Source organism: Chiloscyllium plagiosum, chromosome 3 (assembly GCF_004010195.1).
Source record: "Chiloscyllium plagiosum isolate BGI_BamShark_2017 chromosome 3, ASM401019v2, whole genome shotgun sequence".
NCBI classification, from domain to species: Eukaryota; Metazoa; Chordata; class Chondrichthyes; order Orectolobiformes; family Hemiscylliidae; genus Chiloscyllium; species Chiloscyllium plagiosum.
Window position 1 is genome coordinate 128,467,404 of NC_057712.1, and position 17,859 is coordinate 128,485,262.

General features: G+C 44.2%; 2 protein-coding genes across 7 annotated transcripts in view; one reads left to right on the plus strand and one right to left on the minus strand.

The window, feature by feature from the left end:
- Window positions 1-4,821, plus strand: part of LOC122548528 (serine/threonine-protein kinase MRCK alpha-like) — a 493,614-nt gene extending 488,793 nt beyond the window's left edge. For all 4 annotated transcript variants that reach the window (XM_043687289.1, XM_043687290.1, XM_043687292.1 and 1 more), the window contains one exon: window positions 2,235-4,821. In XM_043687289.1, coding sequence (XP_043543224.1) covers window positions 2,235-2,366 — 132 coding nt within the window. In that variant the 3' untranslated portion in view covers window positions 2,367-4,821. The remainder of the gene's footprint in view (window positions 1-2,234) is intronic.
- A 5,859-nt stretch (window positions 4,822-10,680) lies between these two features.
- coq8aa (coenzyme Q8A, genome duplicate a) overlaps window positions 10,681-17,859 on the minus strand; it is a 74,988-nt gene continuing 67,809 nt past the window's right edge. For all 3 annotated transcript variants that reach the window (XM_043687296.1, XM_043687293.1, XM_043687295.1), the window contains exons 11-15: window positions 16,920-17,061; window positions 15,007-15,114; window positions 14,689-14,754; window positions 13,361-13,447; window positions 10,681-11,398 (exon numbers count right to left, since the gene is read on the minus strand). In XM_043687296.1, coding sequence (XP_043543231.1) covers window positions 11,099-11,398; window positions 13,361-13,447; window positions 14,689-14,754; window positions 15,007-15,114; window positions 16,920-17,061 — 703 coding nt within the window. In that variant the 3' untranslated portion in view covers window positions 10,681-11,098. The remainder of the gene's footprint in view (window positions 11,399-13,360; window positions 13,448-14,688; window positions 14,755-15,006; window positions 15,115-16,919; window positions 17,062-17,859) is intronic.

Sequence of the window (17,859 nt, forward strand, 5' to 3'; positions counted from 1 at the left end):
GGATTAGTGTTGTTACACCGGATTAGCGTTGTTGCAGTGGATTAACGTAGTTACACTGGATTAGGGTTGTTACACCGGATTAGGGTTGTTACTGTGGATTAGCGTTGTTACACTGGATTAGGGTTGTTACACCGGATTAGGGTTGCGACACCGGATTAGCGTTGTTACACCGGATTAGCGTTGCTACACCGGATTAGCGTTGCTACACCGGATTAGCGTTGTTACAGTGGATTAGGGTTGTTACAGTGGATTAGCGTTGTTACAGTGGATTAGTGTTGTTACAATGGATTAGCGTTGTCACACCGGATTAGGGTTGTTGCAATGGATTAGCGTTGGTACGAGGAAAGATATGACCACAAATTACTGGAGTTTGGTCACAAAGTCCTACACATCCCTTAATGGCCTTCAGGGTGAGTGGTGTGTTATAGAACATAGAAAATTACAGCAGAGAACAAGCCCTTTGGCCCACGAAGTTGCGCCGAGGTTTAATCCTAATGTAAAATATAGTAACTTAACCTCCACCCCTCAACTCACTGCTATCCATGTGCATATCCAGCAGTCACTTAAATGTCCCCAATGACTTTGCTTCCACCACCACCGCTGGCAACGCATTCCATGCATTCACAACTCTCTGTGTAAAGAACCTACCTCTAACGTCTCCTTTATACCTTCCTCCTAATATCTTCTAACTATGACTCCTTGTGCCAGTCAATCCTGCCTTGGGGAAAAGTCTGTCTAGTGACTCTATCTATGCCACTCATTATTTTATCCACCTCGATCAGGTCTCCTCTCTTCCTCCTTCTCTCCAGAGAGAAAAGTCTGAGCTTATTCAACCTCTCTTCATAAGGCAAGCCCTCCAGTCCAGGCAGCATCCTGGTAAACCTTCTTTGCACCCTCTCCAAAGCCTCTGTATCTTTCCTATAGTAGGGAGACCAGAACGGGACACAATATTCCAAGTGTGGTCTCATCAGGGACTTGTAGAGCTGTAGCAAAACCTCGCGGCTCTTAAACTCGATCCCCTGTTAATGAAAGCCAAAACACCATATGCTTTCTTAACAACACTATCCATTTGGGTGGCAACTTTGAGGGATCTATGTACTTGCACACCCAGATCCCTCTGTTCCTACACACTGCCAAGAATCCTGTCTTTAATCCTATATTCAGCATTTGGGTTCAACCTTCCAAAGTGCATCACTTCGCATTTATCCAGGTTGAACTCCGTCTGCCATTTCTCAGCCCAGCTCTGCATCCTGTCTATGTCGCGCTGTAGCCTGCAGTGGCCCTCAATACTATCGACGACACATCCAACCTTTGTGTTATTGGCAAATTTACTAACCCACCCCTCAACCTCCTCATCCAAGTCATTTATAAAAACTAGAAAGAGCAGAGGCCCAAGTACAGAGCCCTGCAGGACCCCACTCAACACTGACCTCCAGGCAGAATACTTTCCATCTACAACCACTCTCTGCCTTCTGTCAGCCAACCAATTCTGAATCCAGACAGCCAAATCTCCCTGTATCACATACCTCCTGACTTTGTGAATGAGCCTACCATGCCTTGCTGAAGTCCATTTCCACCACATCCACTGCTCAACCTTCGTCGACCTGTCTCGTCACCTCCTCAAAGAACTCAATAAGATTTGTGAGGCATAACCTGCCCCTCACAAAGCCATGCTGACTGCCTTTAATCACACTATGCTTTGCCAAATAGGCATAAATCCTATCCTTCAGAATTCTTTCCAAAACCTTGCTGACCACAGACGTAAGACTGACTGGTCTGTAATTGCCAGGGATTTCCCTATTACCCTTCTTGAAAAGAGGAACAACACTCGTCTCCTTCCAATCCTCTGGTACGACTCCCGTGGAGAGTGAGGAAGCAAATATTCTCGCCAGCGGGTTAGCAACCTCCTTTCTCGCTTCCCGGAGCAGCCAAGAATAATTCTGGTCTGGCCCTGGGGACGTTTCAGTCTTAGTGTTTATGCTTATACTTATCAATCTGACTCCTGCCTCTCAGTATAGGCTGACTTCTCAGAGTCGTGTTGGATGGATAGACAATATTTTCCAGTAGCACCCACATTCCAGAGGGTAACATCTGGTTGTCGCCTTCCTGGCGTTCCACTAGAACTCGCTTGTGGGGAAAGGATTGGAGGCAAATTACAGAAAAGTTCCCTCGATGCAATCAGTGAACCTCAACTGTGTAACTGTATCAATAATCCCTTCTGTGTTCTTTTTCAGGATTCTGATTCTCCAAGACACTCCACAGCGTCCAACAGTTCCAACCTGAGCAGCCCGCCCAGCCCCATCTCGCCCCACAAGCCACAGTCACTCTTGTTGGAAAACACAGAGCACGTCAGCTGGGAAACATGAGATTGCTCAGCTCTGGAAATTCTAACAAATCAGCCCTTACTTCTGTCTTGCTGCACCCAGTCCTACTCTGCTGTTCCAACCTGTGCCGGGCTATTGCTGCAGATCCGTCAAAAAGGCAGCAGAAGTTTATGGATTCAGGAGCAAGGCCTGATCTCGTAAATCTATCTCTCTCTCTCTCTCACACACACACGTATAGACAGATTGGGCAGGAGCTTTTGCCTGCTGACCCTATCATGTTTCTCTCTCTCTCATAAAAAGAGGAAAAGCAGATCTCTTGCCTCACACAGCAACATCAGCTGCTCTTATAGCGTCCTTGGGAGTGTGACTTCCTCTGATTTTTAAGAAATGGGATCTTGGTCATAAATTGTAAAGCTGATGTTTAAGGTGTTGTTTCTCATTGCAGCTTTATAGCCAGTTACTTTCTCAAAGAATAAACAGGATTGGGGGGAAGGTAGGGTGCAGATGGTGGAACGCAGCCTTGATTTTCTATCATCACTTCCATTGGTTCCAACAAATGACAGAGGGCATTCCTTTCTGTCATAGTGTGATCAGGCTTCTTTTAATTATTATTTTATTCTGCAATAATATGTGTACATCTGCAAACAAATCACCAAACCTTATTTTGCTAAAAGAAAAACACACAAAGTTTTTTTGTGATATAGAATATATATAAAGTATATAAATATATATATATAAAGTTGTGTATAGTTTTACTTGTTGAAATGGCAACTGAAGGAAAGATTACTTTGTGTGTGGCGTCACAGTCCCTGCTGGTAGATTCTTTATATATAGTTCTTCAGTGTAGTATCCAAGATGCAGCTGAAATTTAAAAGTTTAAAAAACTGAAGATGTGGAGGCTGAAATGAAAAGTTATAGGCACTGTACTTCAGTAAATAAAGTACCAATTGTAGATGGTCATTGATTTATGTTGCATGTTGCAAAATTAAAAACTACTGTGCACTAGTTTAAGGCTCTGCTGAGTTCAGGGGAGACCTGTTCATCTAGTTTGAATAAAGAATGTCCCTTTTTGTAGTCACTCGAAGGCAGTATTTGATTAAACATCCAGATATTAGAGCAACATTATATATTTTTTGTACACTACACACAGCTGACTTGCTGGGGAAGGTGGAATTAATTACCATATCAGCTCCTTGTGTCTGCTTTGCCAAGTCCCTCCCCAGATATTTAGGTATTGTTAGACTGAGAAGAAACCCAGGAGTCAGACAGCCTGGGATACTGAACGCTTTGATGGTTAGTTTGCTTTTTTGTCAGTGAATGATTCCTACATTCCCTTTGTATATTCCTCAAGCCCAACAGTTCTTGCTTTTGTCAACCTCTACCCATGTTACTGTCTGCACCTGAGGAGGGCAAGAGACATAAAATTTATTGAGGAGGCTTCAGTACGTTAAAGGATGTTTAATGCACAGCCAGGTTTGACAGTAAGCATTTCGGGGCTGGTCAGAGTTATTCAGACAGCGAGGGAAGGAAAAGAAAACTCCCTGCATGAGATGACTGTGTAAAAACAAGGGAATCTGACTGCTGTCTCACTCCGTACAGTTACAAAAGCTCAGAGACAATTGTGTAAAATAAAAGGTGCTTTTGTTTTTAAAGGAATGATGTGAAATTTGAGATGAGTTTGCCTCTGATTTTAAAAGTGCAAAAACAAAGTTCTTCCCTGATAGCTGTCACTGTGTTGCATTTTTGTTTCCATGGCAGAACTGTGGTTAAATGAGATTAAGGAGGAAGAGGTGGGTACAGTCCTGCTGCTCAAGTTCCCACATGTACAGATACAAAAAAAGACAACAGGGAACTGTCAAACTCTGACGGTGAATCATAGACATGATTGTGCAGAGAATTGTGAGCAAGGGGACGGAGGAGGCATTTACTACTTACTGGTGTTCCATGGGGACTGACCTGCCTTTCACTATAGCAATTTCATATCATTTATTTCCAAGAGTTTTTAAGGTCTCCCCCCCTCCACCACCACCACCACCTTTTTGTAAGATTATTGTACAGTTTTGCATGTGTTAGATGTAATCAGTTTTTTTTTAAATCTTTTGGTTTAGGTTAAAGGCTGACTTCACTAAATTAATTGCTTGGCTTTATCACTCAGTTTTTGCCCTTAATGTTTTTAGGGGTTAATTTGTAAGAGGAACTATTGCTGATTGTAGATTCTTTTGCACAAGAATATTTAAGGTGGGCAGTCTGACTATTAAAGACCAGCCACCATTATTTTATGTTGGTGACACACACTAAATATTAACCAAGACTTTGATGTATTTCAATAAAACAGGGAACTGTTCCAAATGTGGCTGTTTTTGGATTGTTATTTGCTTTTAGGTTAAGCTGTGGAAAAAAAGGGGCAGACCGAGTCAAGCAGCTCACTGCTCTGGCTGCTTTGGGTTGGTCTGAGAGAGTGGAAATTTTGGTTTTAATAAAGGAAGTCAAAATTCAATGTGTCTGTCCTTGCAATGCCTGTCTTGAGGTCACTGAATCCTGCTATCACCTCATTCCTTTCACACACACTGTGGGGTTTACAACAAGGATGTGTTGTCTGCACGCGGAGGACAGGAGAGTTTATGTTCTCCCTGTGTGCAGACAGAGACCAGTCTGTATGTGCAGCCCCAATGAATCAAGGACGCCAGAAAACTCTTTCAGTTCTCAGTCTTGGTTTTGGCCTCACTTTGAGGATAGCAAGTAAGTTATAGACATATCTCTGCTGTTTAAGAGTAGCTGTGATTTGTAAAATAACTCGAACGCCTTCCACAGGGCTTTCTGAAACACTTGAAGCAAAGGGCACTGTTCTAACTGTAAACAGCAAGCTCCCATAAACTGCAGTGAAATTACAAGCATAGAACACCGCAACTGGCCCTTTGGCCCACCATTTCCAATGTGCCATTCTTAACTAATCCCATCTCCCTGTACATCGTCCATATCTCTGCATTGCCTGCCTGTTCATACCTATATATAATCACTTGATCAGTTGAGGAGTAAATACTGTTAGATGAGATAAATCAGAGGTGACATTAAGCTTAGTAACTAGTGCAGATTAGAGGTGGAAAGACTGACCAGGGTAAGGAAGGTCTATCAAAAAGTCTCAAGTAGGGTGTTACCATTTCTAAGAGCAGCAATCAACAAGTTCAATACGTATGTTATAGGAGACTTCTAAAGTTATGGAACAGTGACTATAGAGGAGGGACAAATCTAAAAGCAGTAGGTGAGGCAAACGCAGAAGGTCACTGAGTATTGAGCTGAACATGAAGTGAGAGTTGGTCAGAATGTGGCAATGTACATGGAGCTCAGGGCTGATGATTTCCGAGGCTCCTTTCTGCGGTGGTTGTGGAGTCCTGCCTAGAAATCAGTGTGGGGTATTCTAAACAAGTATGTAGCACAAAGCTGCCTTCTGGTAATTGTTTAATAACCATTATTAATAATACTTAGACTGACAGCATGCATTTACGGAGTAAGAAAGTGAATAAACTTTCAATTTTAAAATTCCTTAAGTGAGCTCTGAGTGAGGCACATTTTCAAGGAATGTATTGAGAGAGGAGCCTAATTAAGAACTGGCTGAAACCGGATTCTCATTGACTGAGCTCGGCCCAAGTAGCCAACTTAGTACAACAGAGCACTTGACTGTACAACTTACATTAGAGTCATGTGCTCATTGGTGAGCATTTCTAGTCTTTAAAAGCAAAGTCTTTTGTTTAGGTATCTCTTTTACTCATTCTTAAAATAGCTTATTGGATATAAGAGTAAGAGTGTGAAAAAAAAGGAAAAGCAGTCTCCAAAGAGATACTTTGAGTATAAAGAATATGGACACTAGCGTTTTCTTCATTCATTCACGGGATGAGGGCATCACTGGCCAGGACAGTTAAGAGTCAACCACATTGCTGTGGATTTGAAGTCACATGTAGGCGAGACCAGTTAAGTGAATTAATTCATACCTTAAATACGACTGAGACAGCAGGTTAGGTGATGTGCTGCAGTTGTAACATGTGGAACTGCTGGACACCTCAGTAAACACATCTGTACCAAATGGTCTCAGCTTGGATCAACTTCAAATCAGAGTTAAAAAGCTGGAGTCTGAGCTGCAGACATTACACTGTATCAGGGAACGGGTAAGTAACCCAGACACTCTGCTCCATGTAACTAATGGAATGTCATCGGGATCAGTGCTGGGTACGCTATTATTTACTATATATAAAAATGACTTCAATGACAGTGAAAAGCTTATCGCCAATTTTGCAAGTGACAAAATGTGGAAGTGTGGAGGATGACATGAATGATAACAGCAAGTTCAGTGAGCAGGCAAAAAAACTTGCAGATGAAACATAATGTGGGAAAATGTGAGGTTACGCATTTGTGATGCAAGTCTGCAGGAGCGGAGTATTATTTAATGGGCCTGGACTGCTGGAAGCTGGGGGTGGGAGTGGCTGCTCCTTCATTCATCATAAAACACTAGCAGAGTTACAAAAACAAGTTGCTGGAAAAGCTCAGCAGGTCTGGCAGCATCTGTGAAGAGAAATCAGAGTTAACATTTTGGGTCCAGTGACCCTTCTAAAGAAGATCCTGTTGCTGAGACAGAGAAAGGAGGTTCTGCTGAGGGAATGAAAGCAGCTGGGAGGTAAATTATAAAGCAGAGCCAGAAAGGTGTTAATGTTTGGATTATACCTGAGCCATGAGCAAATTGGGTCAAAGAGGCAAATGTATGGCTGAACGTTTGATGTTAGAGAAATGGAGTCAATTTCGTGATACATTGGCATCAGTCCTGGGGAAGGAGGGAAGCTGTTCTGATGGTCTCTGTTTCCATGATTTGGGAATGTGAGTCCTGGCAAAATTGTATAACTAGGGCTGTGGCTTTAAATTAAATATTGGATGGGGTGGGGTTCAGTTGCATGGAAAAGGTTAACGCAGGCAAGGGCTCAACAAAGTTATTAACCTTCCCAGAACAACTTAAAGGGCAAATGGGATGAATCTAACTTCAGGCGCAGCAGGTAAGGGGGCAGCTGTGAGAAGGGGGACAGTCAACGCAGGACTGAGGGTGTTGTACTTAAAATGCACCCAGTGAAGAATGAAATCAGCAGGTACGAAGTGGATAGGAGAGAGACATGACCGAAGGGGATCAAGGCTAGGAACTAAATATCCAAGAGTACATGTCCTACTGAAAGGACCAGCAAATGTGCAGAGGGGCAGAGTTGCCTTGTTAGAAAGAAATGAAATGTCAATTACAAGAAGTGATGCAGATTTGGAAGACATAAAATGTGTGTGGAAGAATTGAGGAACCTCAAGGTGTTTAAAAAAAACCTTGATGGGAGTTACGGGCAGGCCTCCTCGCAATAGTCAGGATATGTGGAGGGTATCTGGAATGAGCTGCCGGAGGAAGTGATAGGTGTTGGTATAGTTCCATGTAAAAGTCATTTCAACACTTATATGTATAGGAAAGGTCTACAGGGATATGGACCAAACACAGGTAAATGGGGCTCACTTAGTTTGGGAAACTTAGTCAGCATGGACAAGTTGGACCAAAGGATTGTTTCTGTGCTGTATGACTATAAATCAAAAGTTAGAAAAGGCCTGTAAGAAAGGTACTAGCATGAGGTACCCTCAACATGCAGGTGGACTGAACAGGAGAAAGTGAGGTCTGCAGATGCTGGAGATCAGAGCTGAAAATGTGTTGCTGGAAAAGCGCAGCAGGTCAGGCAGCATCCAGGGAACAGGAGAATCGACGTTTCGGGCATAAGCCCTTCTTCAGGAATAACCAGATTGGTAGTGGATCTCAAGAAAAGAATTTTCTGTAGAATTTGTTAAATGTCTACAAGATGCTTTTAAGAGCAGGTTGCGGTAGAGCCCACAAGGGAACAGGCAATTTGGATTTGGTGATGTGTAACAAGGCAGATTTGATTCAGGAACTCACGGTGCAAGAACCCAGAGGGGGAAATGATGATCAGATGATAGAATTCACTCTGCTATTGGAGGAGGAGAAACTGGAATCCACTGTAGAATTATAACAATTCGGACATGAGGGAGGAGCTGGCCAGAGTTGAATGAAGAGAAGCCTAGCAGGGAAGATAGTGGAACCGCAAGGGCAGGGGTTTAAGGGGATAATTCAGGAGAGACAACATTCTTGATTAGTAGTAGGATCAAAAGTAATGGGGAGGAGATAAGAGAATGGGGTTGAGAAACATAGCAGTCACGATTGAATGGCAGGGCAAACTTAGTCTGAACAGAGTCAAGAGTGTGGGGTGCTGGAAAAGCATAGCAGGTCAGACAGCATCCAAGGAGCAGGAAAATTGACGTTTTAGACGTAAACCCTTCATCAGGAATGAGGCTAGGAGCCTCGGGGATGGAGAGATAAACTGGGGAGTGGGGTTGGGGAGGAAGGTAGCTGAGTGTTATTGGTGGATGGAGGTGGGGATAATGGTGATAGGTCAGAGAGGAGGGTGGAGTGGATAGGTGGGAAGGAAGATGGACAAGTAGGACAGGTCATGAGGGTGGTGCCAGGTTGGAATGGGGAGAAGGTAGGGAATGGGGAAATGAAACTGGTAAAGTTCACATTGATGCCATAGGGTTAGAGGGTACCGTGGCAGAAGATGAGGCATTCTTCCTCCAGGTGTCAGCTGGTGAGGGAGTGGTAATGGAAGAGAAGACCCAGGATCTGCATGTCCTTGGCAGAGTGGGAGGGGAAAATGAAGTGTTTGGTCAGGGGGCAGTGGGATCAGGTTGGTGCAGGTGTCCCAGAGATGTTCTCTGAAGTGCTCTGTGAGTAGGTGTCCTGTCTCCCTAGAGACTGCATCAGGAACAATGGAACACAATGACATGTGGAAGTGCAGGTGAAACTTTGATGGATGTGGAAAGCTCCTTTGGACACAGTGAGGGAGGTGGTGTGAGCGCAGGTTTTGCAATTCCTGTGTGGCAGGAGAGGGTGGCTTGGTGGGGAGCATGGACCTGTCCAAGTAGTCACGGAGGGAACGGTCTTTACAGAAAGCAGATGGAGTGGGGAGGGAAATATATCTCTGGAGGTGGGGTGTGTTTTTAGGTGGTGGAAATGGTGGAGGATGATGCAATGTATATGGAGGTTGGTGGGGTGGAAGGTAAGGACCAGTGAGGGTCTGTCCTTGGTGCAGTTTGAGGGCAGAGGTGCAGGAAGTGGATGAGATGCACTAGACATCATCATCCACATGGGAGGGGAAATTGCAGTCTTTAAAGGAGGAGTCCATCTGTGTTCTGTGGTGGAACTGGTCCTGGAAGCAGATGCAGTGGAAGTGGAGGAATTGGGAATACAGGATAGCATTTTTGCAGGAGGCAGGGTGGGAGTCGGTGGGTTTGCAAAAGATGTCAATGTTGAGTCAGTCATTGTTGATGGAGATGGAGAGGTCCAGGAAGGGGCGGGAGGTGTCTGAGATATCCAGGTGAATTTAAGATCAGGGTGGAATGTGTTGGTGAAGTTGATGAACTCCTTGTGGGAGCACAAGGTGGTGCTTTGGCAGTCATCAATGTAGCGGACGAAAAGGTGGGGAATGGTGCCGGTGTAACTCCAGCAGGTGGGACTGTTCTACGTAGCCAATAAAGAGGTAAAAACAATACTGCAGATGCTGGAAACCAGACTCTGGATCAGTGGTGCTGGAAGAGCACAGCAATTCAGGCAGCATCCAACGAGCAGCGAAATCGACGTTTCGGGCAAAAGCCCTAAAGAGACAGGCATAGCTGGGGTCCCCATGCTTTGGTCTGGAGGATGTGGGAGGATTCAAAAAAGAAATTAAGGGTGAGGACCAGTTCAGCCAAACGAATGAGTGTGTCAGTGGAAGGCTACTGGTGAGGATGTCAGGAGAGGAAGAAACAGAGGGTTTGGAGGCCCTGGTTATGGCAGATGGAGGTGTATAGGGAATGAACGTCCTGGTGACAATGACGTGTGGGGGGGGCCAGGGAAACTGAAGTCTTGGAGGAGGTGGAGGGCATGGGTGGTATCCCGAACGTATGTGGGGAGATCGTGGACCAGTGGAATAGGACAGTATAAAAGGTATGTGGAGATGAATTTGATGGGACAGGAGCAGGCCATGATGGTTTGAATAGCTTAATTCTGCTCCTTTGTCATAGGCTCTAAGTTAGTTCCACAACTAAGCTCATTTCCTGCTTTCTAAAAGCTGGATTACCAGCACTCAGGAGTTCATAAACAGCATTTCCAGTGTAGCTTGGATAGTTGTAGTGTTGCAGGGAACCCTTTCTGCCTGTTACTTATTGTGAACCTCAAGATGTTAGCAATTAAATATAGAACATCAGAAATATTCACTATATACAACAGATGTCCAGAGGCCACTGATCACAAACATGATTTCTTTCTTTAATTGAATCAGCATGATAAGTATACAAAAAAATTGATGATTTCTAAAGTAATTCACTGTTCATTATTTTCTCACTAATCACTTCAGTATGTATGATACAAATTCAGTTAATTAATACAGTAAAAGCTGCCAAATACCCCCTGCTTAGGAGAATTGGAAACTTTCCCCAAACATTATTCCTCCTTTGCTATCGAAGAACACACACTTGCTTGTTTCGTGCAATCCCGTGTTCAGTGGAACTCTCAATTCGTTTTTAAAAATAAAACTGTCTCTGCAATTCCTTTTTAAGCAAAAGAAACACAGTAAGGTGGTTAGCTCAGGAGCACCTTCCACTCCCTGCTGCTTTTCACCTCCATCCTGTCCCTAATCGTGCTGAGGACAGGTTGCTCTGGTTTAAGGGGGGGTGCCTCCTTGCTTCACCTTTCTGCTCCAGTATTTCTGGTAGGCATCCTCAAACAAATGCTTGCAGGGGATCTGCGCATTGAGCTTGCTGCAGATAAGGAAGGAGCCAGCCATCTTGCGGTGGAGAGAGTAGGTTTCCTCTGGAGGAGGGACTAGTCTATGTCGCAGCATGACAGGGATCAGACTGTGGATCTGCTTGGTGGTGTTCTGATGCCCAAAGTCAAAGGGCTCTGTTGATGAAAAAGCTTCGCCAAGGATCATCACTGCATTCACATGGGCATCTTGCATAACCTCAAATTAAAAAAAAATTCTTTATTACATGTACAAATCTTCAGTGTACACTCATTACTCTGAATCACAATCATTACACCACACAAGGCAGTCATATCTTTTACTGACTCTCTGAAGGAGAATTTGATCTCCTGTTACTGCCACCTCACCACTATTATATATTCTTCCTTTTCAGATAATAATCCTGTTTCCCCTCAAAGGCTGGACTGAAACTGCTCCATAGCACTGTCAGGCAGCACATCCTAACCACTCGCTGCATGGAAATGTTCATCTTCCTGTCTCCATTGCTTCTTTTACCAGTCACTTTAAGTTTAAGCTCTTTAACTTCTGATCTTTCCACCAAAGGAAACTGAGTGGATAGCTGCTAAGCTTGTAGATAACACACAGTGAGATAAGGAAGTGGGGAGGCTGCAGAAGGACTTGGATGGGTTTGGAGAGCGGGCAAAGTGGCAGACGGAGTACAACATGGGAAAGTGTGAGGTTAAGCACTTTGCTCGGAAGAATAGAAGCATACACCACTTTCAAAAATGGGGAAATGCTTCAGAAATCTGATGAACAAAGTGACTCGAGTCCTAGTTAATTCAGGATTCTCCTGAAGGTTAATGTCTAGGTTCAGTCGGCAATTAGGAAGGGAAATGAAATGTTAGCATTCATTTCGAGGGGGCGAGAATACAAGAGCAGGGGTTTACTGCTGAGGCTGTAGAAGACTCTGGTCAGATCACATTTAGGCCCTGTATCTAAGGAAGGATGTGATGTCCTTGGAATGGATCCACAGGAGGTTTACAAGAATAATCCTGCAGATGAAAGGGTTGTCATCTGAGGAGTGATTAAGGACTCTGGAGCTGTACAATATAGAGTTTAAAAGGATGAGGAAGTAATCTGATTGGCCAGGATAGTGTGGATATGGAAAAGATGTTTCCACTAGAAAAGACTAGGACATGTGGGCACAGCCTCATAGGGAAGGTACGATCCTTTGGAACCGAGATGAGGAGGAATTTCTCCAACCAAAGGGTGGTTACTCGGTGGAACTCATCACTGCAGAGGGCTGTGAAGGACAAATCACAGTTTTAAAGACAGACAGACAGACAGGTTCTTGATTAGGAAGGGGACCGGGAAACGGCAGGAGAATGGTTTGAGAAAATGGTCTAATTCTGCTACTATATCTTATGGTCTCTCCTCTGTCCAGATCACTCAATTTTAAGTATCGATCGAATCTCCTCTATACACCTCTCCCCAACTCAGAAGTTGAGAGTGAGACTGACAGGACAGTATGCCTGCTGATGTGAACTTCCGAGGTATAGAGAGAGATTTTGCGACTGTGACTGCCAAGAAACAGCAGGATGGCTTTCACACTATTTATCTTGTTAATTTAATCCTTCATTCATGAGAAAGTAAAAAAGTGTTCTCCACAGACCAGTTAGCTTGATATTTCTAGTTACATGCAGAGTCGCCATTAACACCCCAGAAACCTCTGCAAGTCTCTAAGCTTCTCTACAAACCTGGCTTATATCACATCAGAACCTTACATTGTAAGTTCTCACAGGTTCAGCTTTAACTTGTAATTCAAAGCTCTAGCTCAGTTCAGTGGAAAGCAAGACCAACAGCTCATACCACTCTTCCACTGAACTCCCCTTTTAGAAGTCCAATTTTTCCCAACACGCTCATTCAGTCTGAACTTGCTGTGCAGCACCTGCAGTGTATTTACTGAGAACCAGGTCAGACCACAAAGAACAATGCTAAAGAGTGGGAACTGATGACTCTCCTGCAAAGCACACAGTTGCTGAGACCAGAGTATAGGATCCATCCAATTTAAAATGAAGGGTGTCCTGGGGAGTAGAGGCGTGTGGCAGCAGATGGAGATTATGTAAAGCTCCTCTATTTATAAAAGCAGCCACATTGTGCATGGACAGCAACAGACAGGTGAACGCCACATTTGGGGACTTTATTGAAACATCTACTTACCTTCGTTTCATAGCCAGTAAGAAACTTAATTTCAATCGACTTGCTCAGCACCTGCGCTCTGTCCCCATTCGCTGCAGAGCGCACAATCTGTTGGAATAGAATAAACAGGGTTGTACAGACAAGGACCAGTGCAACAGTGATTTATACAAAGACTTGGCCAGAATTGAGCATAACATATCACTGAAGCAGTTAAAGGCCGTGACTACAGTAGGTCAGAGACTAGGAATTCTGAGGTAATGCCTCAACTCCCAAAAACCAACTCCCATAACCAGGGACCAATTCAGGAGTGAGATGCAATACTTCACAACAATACACAGAGAAGCTTGACACTATCCAAGACAAAACCGTTTACTTGACTGACACCTCAGCTATCATGGTTAAAAGCCATTCCCGCCTCCACCAATATGCAATAGCAGCAGCATGCACCATCTTGAAGATGCACTGCAGAAATTCACCATGACAGCACCTTCGAAGCCCATGACACTTACTTCTAGAAGCACCAGGGCAGCGTGTACACCGGAACACCACCATCTACAACTGGATGCTATTCTTTATTATGGGATAACGTGAACATTGAGTAAGGATGTTTTCCTTCAGTTATACAGAACATTGGTGAGACCACATCTTAAATACCGTGTACAGATTCCATCTCCTTTAATGAACAATGACACCTCACAGACTTGGAGAACTGTTTTTCCCTCTTGAGTTGTACGATTTTGGAACTCCCTGATTGTAGAGGTGGGGGTGATTAAATATCTTTAAGGCAGAGGTAGATAGATTCTTGTTAAGAGGGAAATCAAGACTCATCAGAAAATGTGGAATTCAAAATACAGATCAACCAATTATTTTATTGAATGGCAGATGAGGCTCAAGGAGCTGAATGGTCTGCTTTTAATTTGTATATTCCCACGTTCCCCTCCAGGCCACACACCATCCCCAACTATATCACTGCTCCTTCACTGTCAGAGTCAAACTTCTGAAACTCCCTTCCTCACAGCATTGTGGGTCGGCCTGACAGCACATTGGCTGCAGGATTCAAGGCGGCAGCTTTCCATCATCTACTTAAGGGCAACTAGGGTCAGGCATTCTGGGGAAGGGTCACTGGACCTGAAACATCAACTCTGATTTCTCTCCACAGACACTGTAATTTCGGTTTTTGTGGCTACAAGTAAACACAAATCACATACTGGGCCCTTCGGTGGTTCAGATGGCAGTAACCTGGATAAAAGATGGTAAATGTTTCTCCCCTCAGGGGCTGTAAATGTTTGGGACTAACTTCTATAAATGCCAATAGCCTTCAGTAAAGGGAGTATTTTAGAATCTCTTACCTCAATGTAAGTGTCAGTAAAGTCTTCATCAAACCCTCTTGTAGCTCCAAAGTCCAATAAGGCCACCTGAAAGTGAAAGAGATAAATCATTTCCAGAAAGTTTTTGCAATGGTTTTAGGACGTGACTGACCGACAGCAATAGCAATCTGCTCCATGCCCCAGTTCCGCAGTCTCTCCTGTACCTTCCACTATAAACACCAGACCCTAACCAGGTTGTCCCTCTCCAGCAGGGAGGAGTCATTCACACCTGTCCCATTCATTCTCGCTCACACCACCCTGCACCAACCCAACACGGTGTGCCTGAGAAACAGTACCCACCTTGCCGGTCTGGGGGTTGTAGAAGAAATTGGACCAGTTTGGGTCGGTCTGCATAAAGCGGAATTCAAACAGTTCCTGCAGACAGAGTCTCAAGATGTTCTCACTGATCTGGAGCACAAGGGGAAGAAAAAGCTGTTGTTGTTACACACAAACAAGAGTTATCTAACACAAACAAGTACTTTTCTATCAGAGAGAGAAATGTGTAGGATCACTCCTTATTGCAAAGGCCTGAATCCATAATCCAAGTGACTCTTGACTGCAGTACTGAGGAAGCGCTGCACTGAGATTTGTTTGTTTAGCTGTGATTCAAAATCTCCCAAAACATGTCACAGAAACAAAGTATTTCTGAAGCATAGCAAAGATAAGACAAATCTTTTCTGTCACATCTATTTCATCTGCAATATTCTTTCAGGATGAGCAGTGGACCGAAACCACCTCCTAATCCACGTAGAACAAAAGGGAGTCATAGTCACACAGCACAGAAACAGGCCCTTCGGTCCAACCAGTCCATACTAACCATAATCCCAATCTAAACCAGTCCCATCTGCCCGCATTTGACTCCTATCCTTCCAACCTTTCCTATTGAAGTACTTAGCCAGGTGTCTTATAAACATTGTAACTGTACCTGCATCCAGCACCTCCTCTGGAAGTTCATCCAACACAAACCAATATCTATGTAAAAAAATTGCCCCCACGTCTTTTTTCAATGTCTCAACTGAAATATATTCCCCCTAATGTTGAAATACCCCTCAAGGGAAAAGCCACCTGCCATTCAATACCTTATCTATACCCACTCCCCCATGATTTTATAAACCTGCATATGCTCACTCCTCAACCTCCTGCACTCCAGTCAAAAAAGTTCCAGCCTCTTCTTATACCTCAAGCCTTTCATTCCCAGCAATATCCTGGTAAATCTACAGTTTCAAACATCCTTCCTATAACAGGATGCCCAGAACTGCACACAGTATTCCAGAAGAAGTCTCTCTCTTGTACAACCTCAACATGACATCCCAACTCCTATACTCAAAGGGTCTGAACAATGAAGATGAGCATGCTAAATGCCTTCTTAACCAGTCTATGGTGCAAACTTCAAGAAATATGTACCAAAACCCAGTGGTCTCTGATCTCCAGCATTACCCAAGGCCCTACTTTTAATTGTATAAGTCCTGTCCTTGTTTGTTTTATCAAAAAGCAATATTTCACATTTATCCCAATTAAACTCCATCTGCCACTCTTCAGCCCACTGACCCAACTCATCAAGATCTCTTTGTAATCTTAGAAAACCTCTTTCACTTTCTCCTAAACCTCTCTCACTGTCCACTATGCCACTAATTTTGGTGCCATCTGCAAACTTACCAACCACGCCTTCTATATCCTCATCCAAATCATTTATATAAATGCTGAAAAGCTGGGCCCCAGTATCGATCCATGTGGAACACCATTGGTCACAGGTCCCAGTCTGGAAAAGTAATCCGTCTCCCACCATCAAGCCAATTTTAGATTCAATTGACAAGCTCACCCTGAGTCCCATGTGATCTAACTTGACTAATTAGTCTACCAAGCAGAACCTTGTAAAAAGCTTTAGTAGAGTCCAAGTAAACAAGTACTCCCTCCCTTTTCCACGTAACATGAAGAGTAAATCCTGACCAAGTATTCCAAGCCAAGGATCCAACACAAGCCTCTCCCATAAGCCTGAGAAGGGATGGAGTCACATCACAATCATCACTATCCTCACCACTTTCCTACACAATGCCACTTTCCCAAAGCTCTGCATCCAACTTGTCTCCTTCCCCCTCCCTCTGACACTGCTCCATCTGCTGAGATCTTTGGAACAGGAGGACAGAATTGTAAGCACCGAGGCACGGTTGAGCTCATAAGCAGCACGTGAGATTCCCCACCAACCCCATTATTACATAGTTTCTGATCTCTTGGCTCAGTTCGTCTGCCTTGTCCAATGGGAAGCCAGGCACCAGCTCTGTGGTGAGGATATGTTTGCTGCTCAGATGGTCAATAACCCGCGGCACATAAAAGAAAGGGTCATCCTTCACCAGTTCCCTACAGGAGGAAATGAGGAAGACCAGGTTAATTCCAAAGCCATTTACAAACTTCCACATGCTGAAACTGCAGCCGCGCCAATGCAGATTTATATTTGATTTTATTTTTTATTCACTGGTGGGATGTAGCCTGTATTTATTGCCTGTCCCTAGTTGCCCCTTGAGAAGGTGGGGGTGAGCTGCCTTCTTGAACCGCTGCGGTCCATGTGCTGGAAGTAGACCCACTGAAGCATTGGGGAGGGAATTCTAGGATTTTGACCCAGCGGCAGTTAATGAACAGCGATATATTTCAAAGTTAGGATGGTGAGTGGCTTGAAGGGAACGTGCAGCTGGTATTGTTCCAATGAAGGTACTGCTGCCTTTGACCTTCAAGATGTACCGTTGGCAATGATCTTTTCGTCTTCACTGGCAACGGGGGTGGTACCAGGGGACTGGAGAGTGGCGAATGTTGTGCCCCTGTTCAAAAAAGGGAATAGGGATAACCCTGGGAATTACAGGCCAGTTAGTCTTACTTCGGTGGTAGGCAAAGTAATGGAAAGGGATAGGATTTATGAGTATCTGGAAAGACACTGCTTGATTAGGGACAGCCAGCACGGATTTGTGAAGGTTAGGTCTTGCCTTACAAGTCTTATTGAATTCTTCGAGGAGGTGACCAAGCATGTGGATGAGGGAAGAGCAGTGGATGTAGTGTACATGGATTTTAGTAAGGCATTTGATAAGGTCCCCCATGGTAGGCTTATGCGGAAAGACAGGAGGCATGGGATAGAGGGAAATATGGCCAATTGGATAGAAAACTGGC